Below are 18,356 nucleotides of genomic sequence, written 5' to 3'. Positions count from 1 at the left end.
TTGAAATGTGATTGTTGAGAGGAAAGAACCACGTAAGTGAGTGGACACAAGGTGAAGAGCCAACAGAATAGAGTCATCAATGAATAGAGGTGTACTGATGGATGTGGTGTATTTAGATTTCCAAAAGGCATTCGATAAGGTGCCACACAAAAGGTTACTGCAGAAGATAAAGGTACGCGGAGTCAAAGGAAATGTATTAGCATCGATAGAGAATTGGCTGGCGAACAGAAAGCAGAGAGTCGGGATAAATGGGTCCTTTTCCGGTTGGAAATTAGTGGTTAGTGGTGTGCCACAGGGATCAGTGCTGGGACCACAACTGTTTACAATATACATAGATGACCTAGAGGAGGGGACAGAGTGTAGTGCAACAAAATTTGCAGATGACACCAAGATTAGTGGGAAAGCGGGTTGTGTCGAGGACTCAGAGAGGCTACAAGGAGATTTGGATAGGTTAAGCGAATGGGCTAAAGTTTGGCAGATGGAATACAATGTCGGAAAGTGTGAGGTCATCCACCTTGGGGGGAAAAAAACAGTAAAAGGGAATATTATTTGAATGGGGAGAAATTACAACATGCTGTGGTGCAGAGGGACCTGGGGGTCCTTGTGCATGAAACTATGAAACTCTTTTGGAGTGCATGAAACTATGAATCCCAAAAGGTTAGTTTGCAGGTGCAGCAGGTAATCAGGAAGGCAAATGGAATGTTGGCCTTCATTGCGAAAGGGATGGAGTACAAAAGCAGGGAGGTGTTGCTGTAACTGTATAAGGTATTGGTAAGGCCGCACCTGGAGTACTGCGTGCAGTTTTGGTCACCTTACTTAAGGAAGGATATACTAGCTTTGGAAGGGGTACAGAGATGATTCACCAGGCTGATTCGAGAAATGAGGGAGTTAACTTATGATAATAGATTGAGTCGACTGGGTCTTTACTTGTTGGGAGTTCAGAAGGATAAGGGGTGATCTTATAGAAACATTTAAAATCATGAAAGGGATAGACAAGATAGAGGCAGAGAGGTTGTTTCCACTGGTCGGGGAGACTAGAACTAGGGGGTACAGCCACAAAATAGGGAGGAGCCAATTTAAAACCGAGTTGAGAAAGAATTTCTTCTCCCAGAGGGTTGTGAATCTGTGGAATTCTCTGCCCAAGGAAGCAGTTGAGGCTGGCTCATTGAATGTTTTCAAGTCAAAGATAGATAGATTTTTAAGCAATAAGGGAATTAAGGGTTACGGGGAGAGGGCGGGTAAGTGGAGCTGAGTCCACGACCAGATCAGCCATGATCTTGTTGAATGGCGGAGCAGGCTCGAGGGGCTAGATGGCCTACTCCTGTTCCTAATTCTTATGTTCTTATGTTCTTATTGGGAGAGGAAAACTATCAAATTTATAAAATATTACTGCTAGAGGTTTCTGTCCCAGAAAAAGGTTCCACAAGTGAAACATTTTCTGTTACGCTCCAATTGTTTTCAGAAATCAAAATCTCTCAAGAATCAATATTTGAACACTTGTCCACCTCCTGGGAATGCACAGAAACTGTTTGTTCTCTTCTTGAAGCTTCTTAATCTTTTTGCTTTCCTCAGTTGTCAGCAATCCAGTTCTGTCCTCAGCAGAAATAATCTTGACATTCAGCTTCTCTGTCAAAACAGAAGTTTAAAACTGCTTACTAAAACTGCTCCCATAGACTTGCATTAACACTGCTGCTTCACCCTAGTACAAGTTTGCAGCACACATACACAAACAATGATAAATGAATAGCACAATTGTCACAAATTGTTGTGTACTGATCAAGGAACAAAAATGTTACATGATCCTACTGTTAACTATCTGTATCTTATTAAAAATCTTACATTTATGCACATTTCCTGTTTACAAAACCCTACTTTCTGTTGTCACTCTTCACCACATTCTTGTATCAACTTTCTCCTGTTACTAGTGGATCTCACATGGCACTGCCCATGGAAAATCAGAGCAAAGCAAATTTCCCTCAGTGCATGAGTGATGCTGTAGGAATTGGTAAGGAGATCTATACTACCGGAGCTTATGAAGCTCCATCTAGTGGTAGAAAAGTGAAGCTGTAAGTTTGAGATGAGGTGATAGGAACAGTCTGCAGAAACAATCTCTAAAGGAGAGAAAAACGTGGCAGGCTGTCAACCACACTCATGAAAGCTTACAGGCTGGTAATCGTGGCAGAAAAAGCATTTTAAAAAGGCGTTCAGTGGGAGCAGAAAGCCCTTGAAGGTGGAAAACAGAACCCATGGGGCATGGGAGGTGGCGAGAACAGCATGCAAAATCAATCAGAAAAAACACCCAAAAGTTTAATGAATTATTTACTTAAACAGAGACAGTGGGAAAATTGAAAGGAAGAAGAAATTGGCAAGCAGTTGATCCAAACTTATCCAAAACAGTTAGGAATGTTGGCAGTGTGCAGAATCTACAAGGCCATCAGAATAATGCTACTTTGGTATCAGTGTCTGGAAATTAAAGCTCAAGTGTGAAAACTCAGATTATACCAAAGTCCTGAATGGTCCAGGCAAACCATGACCATTTTAATTAGCTTTTTTTTAAAAAAACACAGAAAAACAGAATTTCAATTATAATTGAACTGGACAGACAAATTCGAAAATTAAAATGTCAAAATGCATCTCAACAAGGTAACAAAGGACAGTGCAATAAATGGAACTCCACAATTAGAATTCTGAACTAAATTCAAAATATCTTACCAGCTGCAAACTCTGTGCCTGCTAATTCTGCAGTAGCCAGGAATTCATCTAAAGTGCTTTGTTCTGTTACAGATTGTAGGTTGAGCCGTCCCCAGTTATAGCCATCATTCAGTTCGCTTGTGTGAAGCTACAGAATAGGAGAATTAGATCGCATTAACATAGCAACATCAGCAATATTAACATTCAACCTAGCTTAATAAACTCAATGACGATATAGGAATTTGAGGGATACAATTCCCTCAGTTTGCTGATAGCAAAAAAGTAAGCCTCCCCCAAGTATAAATCAGGTTTTCTTGTTGATATTCATGCTAACTTTTCCACTAACACTTCGCAAGCACAGAAAAATGCAGCCCAGGTTACCTAAATCCAAAAATTGCCAGAAATATTTAAAAAGTATAAATCTAAAATATATTTGTATATTTATATATTACCATACATCAGTATATTTATATATTACCATTAAAATTTTAAAATATAAAAGTGTTGCACATAAATTTAATTACTACAGTGCATCATCCAAAATCCAGACACAAAGTATGTTTTCTAGATAACTTGCATTTATATAGTGCCATTAATGTACAAAAACAGCCAAAGAAGCCCCACAAAGGCATAATGAAACAAAATTGGACGCTGAGTGAAAGGAAATATTAGGAGGCGCGACCAAAAGCTTGGCCAAAGACATGGATTTTAATGCAGGTCTTAAAGGAGAGAGAGATGGAAATGTGGAGGGGATCAGTGTGGGGGCCAGGCGGCTGGAGAAGGTTACAGAGATAGGAAGGGACGAGGCTATAAAGAGATTTAAACACAAAGATGAGAACTTTAAATTGAAGACAATGGGGGACTAAAAAAAAGTATAGATCAGCAAGGAATGGAGTGACAGATGAGCAGGATTTGGTGTAGGATAACATATGAGCTGCAGCGTTTTGGATGAGCTAAAGTTTATGAAGCATGGAAGATGGGATGCCAGCCAGGAAAGTATTGGAAAAATTTAGCCTGGAGGCGAGAAAGCCATGGATGAGCGTTTCAGCGGCAGATGGGCTGAGGTAAGGGCAAGTTATGGAAGTGCAAGTAGGTAGTGTTTGTGATGAAAAGTAAATGAGGTCGTAAGCTCAGCCCAGCACCGAATAAGATGCTGAGAACGCGAACAGTCTAGTTCAACCCGAGACAGTGGGGGGGGGGGGGATAGAATCAGTGGCATGCAGCTAGTGGCGGGGACCGAAGACTTAACATCGAGGAGATTTCAGCTTATCCAAGCAGTCTGGCAGCAGTGCAGGGGGTTGAGAGAGGTGGTAGAAGTATAGAGCTGGGTATTTTCAGCATACACATGGAAGCTGACTCCCTGTCTTTGGATGATATCACCAAGGGGCAGCATGTTGATCAGGAAGAGAAGGGGCCCGTTTATAGATCCTTGGGGGAATCCAGAGGCAATGGTGCAGGGCCAAGATGAGAAACCATTACTGGAAATGTCTGACTAAAATTGAATAGGTACGAGTTGAACCAAATAATGGAAGTTTCACTGAGCTGAACAGAGAGGCATTGCAAAGAGACTGTGTCAAAGGCTACAGAGGAGGATGATGAGATAAAATGCACCAGTCGCAGTCACAGAGGATTTTTTGCCTGTGAGTTACGAGTAGGACAAGCAATTTGACATGACAAAAATTGGCAATACTAGGCATCTGCAGAAGATAATTTTTTTTAGTGTGTATCAGGCCAGTCTATTCATTTCTCGCCAACAGCTTAGTTTAAAGTGCTGAGGCGCCGCTCCTCTTTGCCATCTTCCAGTTGCAAGTGCCTAACTTATGGTAAGTGCTACCAATTGCAAGATTAGCTATTACAGTAACCACTGGTCTTACAGGTTCTCTATGTACTCCCCAGCACTTTCATTCAAATTTTTAAACAGCCCCAGTGAGATGAACAAATTTCCTTCAATGCTGGTGCTGCAATCGAGGGAAGAAATGGGTGAAAAAACAGGGCTTTTTGTGTCACAACCAGTATTTATATAGCACCTTTAACTCAGGAGTATTAATGCAATAAAAATTTGACACCGAGCCGCATAAGTAGAAATTAGTGCAGGTGACCAAAAGCTTGGTAAAAAAAAGGCATGTTTTAAGGAGCTTCTTGAAGGAGGAAAGGGAGGTAGAGAGGTGGAGAAGTTTAGGCAGGGGTTTTCAGAGCTTGGGACCTACGCAACAGAAGGCACGGCCACAATGGTTGAACAATTATAATCAGGGATGCTCAGGAAGGCAGAATTAGGGGAGCGCAGACATCTCGGCGGGGGGGGGGGGGGGGGGGGGGGGGGAAGGGGTTGTGGGGCTGGAGGAGATTACAGATAGGGAGGGGTGAGGTCATAGAGGGATTTGAAAATAAGGATGGTAATTTTGAAATCGAGACGTTGCTTAACCGGAAGCCAATGTAGGTCAGAGAGCCCAGGGGTGATGGATGAGTGGGACTTGGTGCATTAGGACATGGGCAGCCGAGTTTTGGATTACCTCAATGTAGGGTAGAATGTGGGAGGCCAGCCAGGAGTGCGTTGGAATAGTCAAGTCTCGAGGCAACAAAGGCATGGATGGGGGCTTCAGCAGCGGATGAGCTGAGGGAAGGGCAGAGATGGGCGATGTTACAGAGGTGGAAATAGGCAGTCTTCGTTATGCTGCGGATATGTGGTTGAAAGCTCATTTCAGGGTCAAATATGACACCAAAGTTGTGAACAGTCTGCTTCAGCCTCAGACAGGAGTCGGGGAGAAGGATGGAATCAGTGGCTAGGGAACGGAGTTTGTGGCGGGAACCGAAAACAATGGCTTCGGTCTTCCCAATATTCAATTGGAGAGAATTTCAGCTCATCCAGAACTGGATGTCGAACAAGCAGTCTGACAATTTAGAGACCATGGAGGGGCCGAGAAGTGATGGTGAGGTAGATCTGTGTCTCATTGGTGTACATGTGGAAACTGACGCTGTGTTTCCGGATGATGTTGTCAAGGGGCAACACTTAGATAAGAAATAGGAGGGGGCCAAGGATAGATCCTTGGGGGACACCAGAGGTAACGATGTGAGGGCAGGCAGAGGGCCCGTTGCAGGTGAGTACTGTTGAGGGGGATGACTCATCAGGGGAGGGCAGCAGCAGCCAAGTTCATGACACCGTGGCTGGCTCTGCTGCACAGGAGGGCAGGAAAAAGAGTGGGAGAGCGATAGTGATAGGGGATTCAATTGTAAGGGGAATAGATAGGCATTTCTGCGGCCGCAACCGAGACTCCAGGATGGTATGTTGCCTCCCTGGTGCAAGGGTCAAGGATGTCTCGGAGCAGGTGCAGGACATTCTGAAAAGGGAGGGTGAACAGCCAGTTGTCGTGGTGCACATTGGTAGCAACGATATAGTTAAAAAAAGGGATGAGGTCCTACGAGACGAATTTAAGGAGCTAGGAGCTAAATTAAAACGTTGGACCTCAAAAGTAGTAATCTCGGGATTGCTACTGGTGCCATGTGCTAGTCAGAGGAGGAATCGCAGGATAGCTCAGATGAATACGTGTCTTGAGCAGTGGTGCAGCAGGGAGGGATTCAAATTCCTGGGGCATTGGAACCGGTTCTGGGGGAGGTGGGACCAGTACAAACCGGACGGTCTGCACCTGGGCAGGACCGGAACCAATGTCCTAGGGGGAGTGTTTGCTCGTGCTGTTGGTGAGGAGTTAAACTAATATGGCAGGGGGATGGAAACCAATGCAGGGAGATAGAGGGAAATAAAATGGAGACAGAAGCAAAAGACAGAAAGGAGATGAGTAAAAGTGGAGGGCAGAGAAACCCAAGGCAAAAAGCAAAAAGGGCCACTGTGCAGCAAAATTCTAAAGGGTCAAAGTGTAATTAAAAAGGCAAACATGAAAGCTCGGTGCCTCAATGCGAGGAGTATTCGGAACCCAGGAGAGGGCTCTGAGCTAGTTAGAGTGGGTGAGAGCTCAGATGAACAGGACCCCAAGAAAGAATGCAAAAGGCAGGAGGCAACAGAGCAGAGTAGCACTGGGGTAAGTGTAAACCACAAGGTGATAGGAAGGGACAATATGTATGAATATAAAGGAGCTGCAGGAGGGGTCAAAACTAAAAATCATGGTTTAAAAACTAGTATTAAAATACTCTACCTAAACGCACGCAGCATTCGAAATAAAGTAAATGAGTTGATGGCACAAATCATTACAAATGGGTATGATTTGGTGGCCATTACAGAAACGTGGTTGCAGGGTGGCCAAGACTGGGAATTAAACATACAGGGGTGTCGGACAATTCGGAAAGATAGACAAGAAGGGAAAGGAGGTGTGGTAGCTCTGTTAATAAAGGATGCTATCAGGGCAGTTGTGAGAGACGATATTGGCTCTAATGAACAAAATGTTGAATCATTGTGGGTGGAGATTAGAGATAGTAAGGGGAAAAATTCACTGGTGGGCATAGTTTATAGGCCCCAAAATAATAACTTCACGGTGGGGCAGACAATAATCAAGGGAATAATGGAGGCATGTGAAAAAGGAACGGCAGTAATCATGGGGGATTTTAACCGACATATCGATTGGTCAAATCAAATCGCACGGGGTAGCCTTGAGGAGGAATTCATAGAATGCATATGGGATTGTTTCTTAGAACAGAACCTACAAGGGAGCAAGCTATCTTAGATCTGGTCTTGTGTAATGAGACAGGAACATAAGAACATAAGAATTAGGAACAGGAGTAGGCCATCTCGCCCCTCGAGCCTGCCCCGCCATTCAATAAGATCATGGCTGATCTGGTCGTGGACTCAGCTCCACTTACCCGCCCTCTCCCCGTATCCCTCAATTCCCTTATTGGTTAAAAATCTATCTATCTTTGACTTGAAAACATTCAATGAGCTAGCCTCAACTGCTTCCTTGGGCAGAGAATTCCACAGATTCACAACCCTCTGGGAGAAGACATTTTTTCTCAACTCGGTTTTAAATTGGCTCCTCTGTATTTTGAGGCTGTGCCCCCTAGTTCTAGTCTTCCCCACCAATGGAAACAACCTCTCTGCCTCTATCTTGTCTATCCCTTTCATGATTTTAAATGTTTCTATAAGATCACCCCCTCATCCTTCTGAACTCCAAGGAGTAAAGACCCAGTCTACTCAATCTATCATCATAAGGTAACCCCCTCATTTCTGGAATCAGCCTAGTGAATCGTCTCTGTACCCCTTCCAAAGCTAGTATATCCTTCCTTAAGTAAAGTGACCAAAACTGCACGCAGTACTCCAGGTGCGGCCTTACCAATACCTTATACAGTTGCAGCAAGACCTCCCTGCTTTTGTACTCCAGCTCTTTCGCAATGAAGGCCAATATTCCATTTGCCTTCCTGATTACCTGCTGCACCTGCAAACTAACCTTAAAAGGAAAATTTGATTTTAGTGCCCAAAAAAAAAGAGGGCCTTGTAAATGTCTGGTGTGTCATCCAGGGCGGGTGGCACCGATTAATGTTTTTGTTTTGCAGGTAAACTCCAAAAAGAGTTTCATGCACAAGGACCCCAGGTCCCTTTGCACCACAGCATGTTGTAATTTCTCCCCATTCAAATAATATTCCCGTTTACTGTTTTTTTTCCCCCCAAGGTGGATGAATAATAAACGATCTCCTCGTAAAAGATCCTCTCGGAATGAGTGATCACAGTATGGTTGAATTTGTAATACAGATTGAGGGTGAGGAAGTAGTGTCTCAAACGAGCGTACTATGCTTAAACAAAGGGGACTACAGTGGGATGAGGGCAGAATTGGCAAAAGTAGACTGGAAACACAGACTAAACGGTGGCACAATTGAGGAACAGTGGAGGACTTTTAAGGAGCTCTTTCATAGTGCTCAACAAAAATATATTTCAGTGAAAAAGGAGGGCGGTAAGAGAAGGGATAACCAGCCGTAGATAACCAAGGAAATAAAGGAGAGTATCAAATTAAAAACCAATGCGTATAAGGTGGCCAAGCTTAGTGGGAAACTAGGGCCCGAAGTTTCCACACGCGGCAAAACAGGCGCCCCTCCGAGCTGGGTGCCTGTTTTTTGCGCCGAAAATGGCGCCTGAAAAAAAACGCGCTATTCTCGAGCGCTTTGCAGCTCGATGTCAGCTTGGCGCGGCGCCCAGGGGGCGGAGCCAACCCCAGCGCCAATTTTGTAAGTAGGAGGGGGCGGGTACCATTTAAATGAGTTTTTTTCGTGCCGGCAACCCTGCGCGTGCGCATTGGAGCGTTCGCGCACGCGCAGTGTGAAGGAAACATTGGCACTCGGCCATTTTTGTAGTTCTTTGTAGCTGTTCAATTTTTAACATTTTTTAATAAAACCACATTGCCCTTCCATGATCAGCACTGAGGCCTCTTGCAGCAGTGAGAAGTCTGCAGGAAGCCTCAGAAGTTGAGGCAGCTGTTTCCCGACGGGCCCGACCGACGGCAGGGGGGCCTCCCCACCCCCTCTGCTGTCAGGAATGGCTGCCTCAATTTCTGAGGCTTCCTGCAGCCTTCTCACTGCCTCCTCCCCTCCTCCCCCCCTCCCCTGCCGTCGGGAACGGCTGCCTCCTCACTGCCTCCCCCCCGCTGCCGTCAGGAACGGCTGCCTCAACTTGTGAGGCTTCCTGCAGCCTTCTCACTGCCTCCTCCCTCCCCCACTGCCGTCGGGAATGGCTGCCTCCTCACTGCCTCCCCCCCCGCTGCCGTCAGGAACGGCTGCCTCCTCACTGCCTCCCCCTCACTGCCGTCAGGAATGGCTGCCTCAACTTGTGAGGCTTCCTGCAGCCTTCTCAATGCCTCCTCCCCAACCCTCTGCCGTCGGGAATGGCTGCCTCCTCCCTGCCTCACCCCCCCCCGCCTCCCCACCCCGCTGCTGTCGGGAACGGCTGCCTCAACTTGAGGCTTCCTGCAGCCTTCTCCCTGCCTGAAGCACAGGTAGGAACATGGTTTATTTAATCTTTTCTTTGCTTATAAATTTTTATTCAGGTTGGAATTATTTGTATAATATTTGTATAAGTATAACTAAGGATTTATTGTAGAATGTAATGACTTCCCTCCCCCCCCCACACACCTCGTTCCGGACGCCTAATTTGTAACCTGCGCCTGATTTTTTTTAATGTGTAGACAAGGTTTTTTCAGGCCTACAAAAATCTTCACTTGCTCCATTCCAAGTTAGTTTGGAGTACGTTTTCACTGTGGAAACTTTCAAATCAGGCGTCAGTGGCTGGACACGCCCCCTTTTGAAAAATAAATTCTGTTCCAAAGTGAAACTGTTCTACATGACTAGAACTGCAGAAAACTTAAATGTGGAGAATTGCGATTTCTAAGATACTCCGTTCTCCACCAGTTGCTCCTAAAAATCAGGAGCAAATCATGTGGAAACTTGGGGCCTAGAAGATTGGGAAAATTTTAAACGACAGCAAAGAATGACTAAGAAAGCAATAAAGAAAGGAAAGATAGATTACGAAAGTAAACTTGCGCAAAACATAAAAACAGATAGTAAAAGCTTTTACCGATATATAAAACAGAAAAGAGTGACTAAAGTAAATGTTAGTCCCTTAGAAGATGAGAAGGGGGATCTAATAATGGGAAATGTGGAAATGGCTGAGACCTTAAACAATTATTTTGCTTCGGTCTTCACAGTGGAAGACACAAAAACCATGCCAAAAATTGCTGGTCACGGGAATGTGGGAAGGGAGGACCTTGAGACAATCACTATCACTAGGGAGGTAGTGCTGGACAGGCTAATGGGACTCAAGGTAGACAAGTCCCCTGGTCCTGATGAAATGCATCCCAGGATATTAAAAGAGATGGCGGAAGTTATAGCAGATGCATTTGTTATAATCTACCAAAATTCTCTGGACTCTGGGGAGGTACCAGCGGATTGGAAAGCAGCTAATGTAACGCCTGTGTTTAACAAAGGGGGCAGACAAAAGGCTGGTAACTATAGGCCGGTTAGTTTAACATCTGTAGTGGGGAAAATGCTTGAAGCTATCATTAAGGAAGAAATAGCGGGACATCTAGATAGGAATAGTGCAATCAAGCAGACGCAACATGGATTCATGAAGGGGAAATCATGTTTAACTAATTTACTGGAATTCTTTGAGGATATAACGAGCATAGCGGATAGAGGTGTACCGATGGATGTGGTGTATTTAGATTTCCAAAAGGCATTCGATAAGGTGCCACACAAAAGGTTACTGCAGAAGATAAAGGTACGTGGAGTCAGAGGAAATGTATTAGCATGGATCGAGAATTGGCTGGCTAACAGAAAGCAGAGAGCCGGGATAAATGGGTCCTTTTCGGGGTTGGAAATCGGTGGTTAGTGGTGTGCCACAGGGATCGGTGCTGGGACCACAACTGTTTACAATATACATAGATGACCTGGAAGAGGGGACAGAGTGTAGTGTAACAAAATTTGCAGATGACACAAAGATTAGTGGGAAAGTGGGTTGTGTAGAGGACACAGAGAGGCTGCAAAGAGATTTAGATAGGGTAAGCAAATGGGCTAAGGTTTGGCAGATGGAATACAATGTCGGAAAATGTGATGTCATCCACCTTGGAAAAAAAAAAACAGTAAAAGGGATTATTATTTGAATGGGGAGAAATTACAACATGCTGCGGTGCAGAGGGAATCCCAAAAAGTTAGTTTGCAGGTGCAGCAGGTAATCAGGAAGGCGAATGGAATGTTGGCCTTCATTGCGAGAGGGATGGAGTACAAAAGCAGGGAAGTCCTGCTGCAACTATACAGGGTATTGGTGAGGCCGCACCTGGAGTACTGCGTGCAGTTTTGGTCACCTTACTAAAGGAAGGATATACTAGCTTTGGAGGGGGTACAGAGACGATTCATAGAAACATAGAAAATAGGTGCAGGAGCAGGCCATTCAGCCCTTCCAGCCTGCACCGCCATTCAACGAGTTCATGGCTGAACATGAAACTTCAGTACCCACTTCCTGCTTTCACGCCATACCCCTTGATCCCCCGAGTAGTAAGGACTTCATCTAACTCCCTTTTGAATATATTCACTAGGCTATTCCGGAGATGAGGGTGTTACCTTATGATGACAGATTGAGTAGACTGGGTATTTACTCGTTGGAGTTCAGAAGGATGAGGGGTGATCTTATAGAAACATTTAAAACAATGAAAGGGATTGACAAGATAAGAGGCAGAGAGGTTGTTTCCACTGGTCGGAGAGACGAGAACTCGGGGGCACAGCCTCAAAATACAGGGGAGCCAATTTAAAATCGAGTTGAGACGGAATTTCTTCTCCCAGACAGTTGTGAATCTGTGGAATTCTCTGCCCAAGGAAGCAGTTGAGGCTAGCTCATTGAATGTATTCAAATCACAGATAGATAGATTTTTAACCAATAAGGGAATTAAGGGTTACGGAGAGCGGGCGGGTAAGTGGAGCTGAGTCCACGGCCAGATCAGCCACGATCTTGTTGAATGGCGGAGCAGGCTCCAAAGGCTAGATGGCCTACTCCTGTTCCTAATTCTTATGTTCTTAAGCAGGTGATTCTCTGGCTACGATTAGATAGATAAGAATGGAAACAGGTGAGTGCAGTCCTGCCCAGCTGAACGAGTGGAGAGGCATTGGAGAAGGAAAAAGAGTGGTCAACCAGGTCAAAGGCTGCAGACAAGTCAAGAAGGACGACGACAGATAGCTTGCCTTTGTCACAGTCACAAAGGATGTAATGTGTGACTTTGATGAGAGCCATTTCGGTACTGCGGCGCAGAAACCGGATTGGAGGGATTCAAACATGGAATTGGAGAAAAGATGGGAGCTGATTTTGGAGGCGACAACACGTTCAAGGAACAAATCACTTGACTTAGCTGTGTGATAAATTATATGCATGAAAATGTCCTAATTTGAGAAAATTATAAGTATCAATAATAGATACCCAGAAGTAACTGCAAGAGTGTAATTTTACAAGACGTTCACAGAATATCTGCTGTAAAACTGAGGTGTAATGCTTTATCATCGCCATTGGAAACCTGAAGTCAAATTAAAATCTTGTAATCACACCCAGGTATCATTATGAGCTGTACCTGGAGTTGTTTATTGACATATCATTAAATCGGTCAGTTTAGGGGGTCGGTGTTTGGGAGTATTTTTTTTGGGGGGGGGGGGTCGGTGTTTAGGGGTATTTTGGGGAGGGGGATCAATGTTTGTGGGTATTTTTGGCAGTGGGGGCAGCGTTTGGGGGTATTTTTGGCAGCGGGGGCAGCATTTGGGGGTATTGTTGGGAGGGGGGCAGCATTTGGGGGTATTGTTGGGAGGAGGGCAGCATTTGGGGGTCCTGTTGGGAGGGGATCGGTGTTTTAGGGTATTGTTGGGGATGGGGTGGCATTTGGGGGTATTGGGTGGGAGTCGGTGAATGGGAGTATTTAGCGGGGGTTAAAACAGTGTATGGGGGTATTTTGGGGAGGTGGGTCGGTATTTGCGGGGGTTTGGTGTTTGGGGGTATTTGGGAGGGGGGCCGTCGGCGCTTGGCAGGGGGGAGGGGGCGGCGCTTGGCGGGTGGGGGTCGGCGCTCGGCCGGGGGGGGGGGGGAATCGGCAGTGTTTCAAAGGGGGGGGGGGGGGAGATTCGGTGTTTGAAAGGGGGAGGAGATTCGGTGTTTGAAAAGGGGGGGGGGGTGAGGATTCAGTGTTTGAAAGGGGGGGGGATTCCGTGTTTGAAGGGGGGGATTCCGTGTTTGAAAGGGGGGGGGGATTCCGTGTTTGAAAGGGGGGGGGGATTCCGTCTTTGAAAGGGGGGGGGGATTCCGTCTTTGAAAGGGGGGGGGATTCCGTCTTTGAAAGGGGGGGGGATTCCGTGTTTGAAAGGGGGGGGGGATTCCGTGTTTGAAAGGGGGGGGGGATTCCGTGTTTGAAAGGGGGGGGGATTCCGTCTTTGAAAGGGGGGGGGGATTCCGTGTTTGAAAGGGGGGGGGGGATTCCGTGTTTGAAAGGGGGGGGTGGATTCCGTGTTTGAAAGGGGGGGGGGAATTCCGTGTTTGAAACCCAAGGCAAAGAACAAAAAGGGCCATTGTACAGCAAAATTCGAATAATGCAAGGAGTATCCGCAATAAGATGGATGAATTAATTGTGCAAATAGATGTTAACAAATATGATGTGATTGGGATTACGGAGACGTGGCTCCAGGATGATCAGGGCTGGGAACTCAACATCAAGGGGTATTCAACATTCAGGAAAGATAGAATAAAAGGAAAAGGAGGTGGGGTAGCATTGCTGGTTAAGGAGGAAATTAAGGCAATAGTTCGGAAGGACATTAGCTTGGATGATGTGGAATCTATATGGGTAGAGCTGCAGAATACCAAAGGGCAAAAAACGTTAGTGGGAGTTGTGTACAGACCTCCAAACAGTAGTAGTGATGTTGGGGAGGGCATCAAACATGAAATTAGGGGTGCGTGCAATAAAGGTGCAGCAGTTATAATGGGTGACTTTAATATGCACATAGATTGGGTTAACCAAACTGGAAGCAATACGGTGGAGGAGGATTTCCTGGAGTGCATAAGGGATGGTTTTTTAGACCAATATGTCGAGGAACCAACTAGGGGGGAGGCCATCTTAGACTGGGTGTTGTGTAATGAGAGAGGATTAATTAGCAATCTCATTGTGCGAGGCCCCTTGGGGAAGAGTGACCATAATATGGTGGAATTCTGCATTAGGATGGAGAATGAAACAGTTAATTCAGAGACCATGGTCCAGAACTTAAAGAAGGGTAACTTTGAAGGTATGAGGTGTGAATTGGCTAGGATAGATTGGCGAATGATACTGAAGGGGTTGACTGTGGATGGGCAATGGCAGACATTTAGAGGCCGCATGGATGAACTACAACAATTGTACATTCCTGTCTGGCGTAAAAATAAAAAAGGGAAGGTGGTTCAACCGTGGCTATCAAGGAAAATCAGGTATAGTATTAAAGCCAAGGAAGTGGCATACAAATTGGCCAGAAAAAGCAGCGAACCCAGGGACTGGGAGAAATTTAGAACTCAGCAGAGGAGAACAAAGGGTTTGATTAGGGCAGGGAAAATGGAGTACGAGAAGAAGCTTGCAGGGAACATTAAGACAGATTGCAAAAGTTTCGATAGATATGTCAGGAGAAAAAGGTTAGTAAAGACAAACGTAGGTCCCCTGCAGTCAGAATCAGGGGAAGTCATAACGGGGAACAAAGAAATGGCGGACCAATTGAACAAGTACTTTGGTTCGGTATTCACCGAGGAGGACACAAACAACCTTCCGGATATAAAAGGGGTCGGAGGGTCTAGTAAGGAGGAGGAACTGAGGGAAATCCTTATTAGTCGGGAAATTGTGTTGGGGAAATTGATGGGATTGAAGGCCGATAAATCCCCAGGGCCTGATGGACTGCATCCCAGAGTACTTAAGGAGGTGGCCTTGGAAATAGTGGATGCATTGACAGTCATTTTCCAACATTCCATTGACTCTGGATCAGTTCCTATGGAGTGGAGGGTAGCCAATGTAACCCCACTTTTTAAAAAAGGAGGGAGAGAGAAAACAGGGAATTATAGACCGGTCAGCCTGACCTCAGTAGTGGGTAAAATGATGGAATCAATTATTAAGGATGTCATAGCAGCGCATTTGGAAAGAGATGATATGATAGGTCCAAGTCAGCATGGATTTGTGAAAGGGAAATCATGCTTGACAAATCTTCTGGAATTTTTTGAGGATGTTTCCAGTAGAGTGGACAAGGGAGAACCAGTTGATGTGGTATATTTGGACTTTCAGAAGGCTTTCGACAAGGTCCCACACAAGAGATTAATGTGCAAAGTTAAAGCACATGGGATTGGGGGTAGTGTGCTGACATGGATTGAGAACTGGTTGTCAGACAGGAAGCAAAGAGTAGGAGTAAATGGGGACTTTTCAGAATGGCAGGCAGTGACGGGTGGGGTACCGCAAGGTTCTGTACTGGGGCCCCAGCTGTTTACACTGTACATTAATGATTTAGACGAGGGGATTAAAAGTAGTATCTCCAAATTTGCGGATGACACTAAGTTGGGTGGCAGTGTGAGCTGCGAGGAGGATGCTGTGAGGCTGCAGAGCGACTTGGATAGGTTAGGTGAGTGGGCAAATGCATGGCAGATGAAGTATAATGTGGATAAATGTGAGGTTATCCACTTTGGTGGTAAAAACAGACAGACTATTATCTGAATGGTGACAATTAGGAAAAGGGGAGGTGCAAAGAGACCTGGGTGTCATGGTACATCAGTCATTGAAGGTTGGCATGCAGGTACAACAGGCGGTTAAGAAAGCAAATGGCATGTTGGCCTTCATAGCGAGGGGATTTGAGTACAGGGGCAGGGAGGTGTTGCTACAGTTGTACAAGGCATTGGTGAGGCCACACCTGGAGTATTGTGTACAGTTTTGGTCTCCTAACCTGAGGAAGGACATTCTTGCTATTGAGGGAGTGCAGCGAAGGTTCACCAGACTGATTCCCGGGATGGCGGGACTGACCTATCAAGAAAGACTGGATCAACTAGGCTTGTATTCACTGGAGTTCAGAAGAATGAGGGGACCTCATAGAAACGTTTAGAATTCTGACGGGGTTAGACAGGTTAGATGCAGGAAGAATGTTCCCAATGTTGGGGAAGTCCAGAACCAGGGGACACAGTCTAAGGATAAGGGGTAAGCCATTTCGGACCGAGATGAGGAGGAATTTCTTCACCGAGAGTGGTGAACCTGTGGAATTCTACCACAGAAAGTTGTTGAGGCCAATTCACTAAATATATTCAAAAAGAAGTTAGATGAAGTCCTTACTACTAGGGGGATCAAGGGGTATGGTGAGAAAGCAGGAATGGGGTACTGAAGTTGCATGTTCAGCCATGAACTCATTGAATGGCGGTGCAGGCTAGAAGGGCCGAATGGCCGACTCCTGCACCTATTTTCTATGTTTCTATGAAGGGGGGGGGAATTCGGTGTTTGAAAGGGGGGGTTCGGTGTTTGAAAGGGGGGGTTCGGTGTTTGGGGGGGGGATTCGGTGTTTGGGGGGGGGGGATTCGGTGTTTGGGGGGGGGGGATTCGGTGTTTGGGGGGGGGGATTCGGTGTTTGGGGGGGGGGGGGTTCGGTGTTTGGGGGGGGGGATTCGGTGTTTGGGGGGGGGGATTCGGTGTTTGGGGGGGGAGATTCGGTGTTTGGGGGGGGGGATTCGGTGTTTGGGGGGGGGGATTCGGTGTTTGGGGGGGGGGATTCGGTGTTTGGGGGGGGGGGGGGGGATTCGGTGTTTGGGGGGGGGGGGGGATTCGGTGTTTGGGGGCTGGGTTTTCTCCTGCAATAAACAGGTCCTGGTCGAGGCAGCTCACCCAACAGTCGGTTTTCCTCTGATTCCTGCCGGATAGATTCTTGTCTTTGATGATGGCTCGGCCCAGGCTGCCGCCGCTCTTTTTCTTGCCCATGGCTCCCGGCTCCCGGCTCCCGGCTCCCGTTCCCGTTCCGCGGCTCTCCCGGTCTTCTCACACTCGCCGCTCCGGTTCCAGCAGCGACCCGATGCCGACCTCCTCCCGAACAAGCAGCGCGCTCCCGACACGTGATCTGACAAACCGTCACCAGCAATGGCGGCCGGGCTGAGGACAAACTCTTTCCGACGGATCCAGCAGTTCTGACTCGAGGTTTCCGCCTAGTTTCACAGGTTGATTGTCAGTTCAGAGGAATGATTAGCAAAGTGCACTTTTATTAAAACTACATTGGTTCTGGATGTTATTTTAAATTACTATTTTGTCTTTCAATTTGTGTTTTCACATGTTATCGGTACTAATCTGGAAAATATAAAATCACCAGTACCTTGTTCTAGTTCATTGAATTCTGTGGGGATGAGTTTTTGTTCCATGTTTCAGAGAGTGGATCAATCACTTACTGTAAAATGTATTTCACCCATTTTTTAAAAAATGACAGCGTATTAGTTAATAGAATTCTAGGTGTGATGATTTTGTCAGCATATACATATAATACTGAATACACATGATCAGCTGATCACAGTAATGTTGATGCAATGTCTAGATTGCCTTCCCCATCACAAGTTACACCCGATAGGGAAGAAGTATTCTATTTTTCATACATTCATGAACTGCCAGTCACTGCTGAAGAGATTGGTAGAGCAATCAAACGTGACCCAGTGATGTCAAAAGTGTATGATTATATTGTAAATGGATGGCCAAACCAGGTAACAGACAAAGATATTCATCCATTCTTCATTCCTAGGAATGAATTATCAGTCGATAAAGATTGTATCATGTGGGGTCAAGAGTGGTTATACCAAATAAATTCAGGTCCAGATTATTAGGAGACCTCCATGACCAGCACCTGGGAATGTGCTTGACCAAGAGTTTTGCACATCGTTACTTATGGTGGCCAGGTCTTGATAAAGATACAGAGTACATCATGAGTCAGTATACGATATGTAAATCGGTAAGCAAGCAATCACCATCAGTATCATTACAACCATGGAAATGGCCTCCCAGGGTGTGGCAAAGGCGACATATTGATTTTGCTGAGCTGGAAGGATAACAATTGTTCATTGTGATTGATAGCCATTCAAAGTGGGTAGAGGTGTTTCCAATGTGGAAAATAACAACAAGTAAAACATTAGACATTTTGCGAAGTTTATTTTCTTCATTTGGCCTCCCTGAAGAAATTGTTTCGGATAATGGACCACAATT

General features: G+C 45.8%; 1 protein-coding gene across 1 annotated transcript in view; it reads right to left on the bottom strand.

Moving 5' to 3' along the window:
• lsg1 (large 60S subunit nuclear export GTPase 1) overlaps positions 1-17,233 on the bottom strand; it is a 53,025-nt gene extending 35,792 nt beyond the window's left edge. The window contains exons 1-3 of the mRNA XM_070883470.1: positions 17,004-17,233; positions 2,713-2,839; positions 1,506-1,626 (exon numbers count right to left, since the gene is read on the bottom strand). Of these exons, the coding sequence (XP_070739571.1) occupies positions 1,506-1,626; positions 2,713-2,839; positions 17,004-17,096 (341 nt within the window). The 5' untranslated portion in view covers positions 17,097-17,233. The remainder of the gene's footprint in view (positions 1-1,505; positions 1,627-2,712; positions 2,840-17,003) is intronic.
• Between the last annotated feature and the right edge of the window lie 1,123 nt (positions 17,234-18,356).

Source organism: Pristiophorus japonicus, chromosome 6 (genome assembly GCF_044704955.1).
Source record: "Pristiophorus japonicus isolate sPriJap1 chromosome 6, sPriJap1.hap1, whole genome shotgun sequence".
Lineage (NCBI taxonomy): Eukaryota > Metazoa > Chordata > Chondrichthyes > Pristiophoridae > Pristiophorus > Pristiophorus japonicus.
This window is presented reverse-complemented; position numbering and strand designations above follow the sequence as displayed.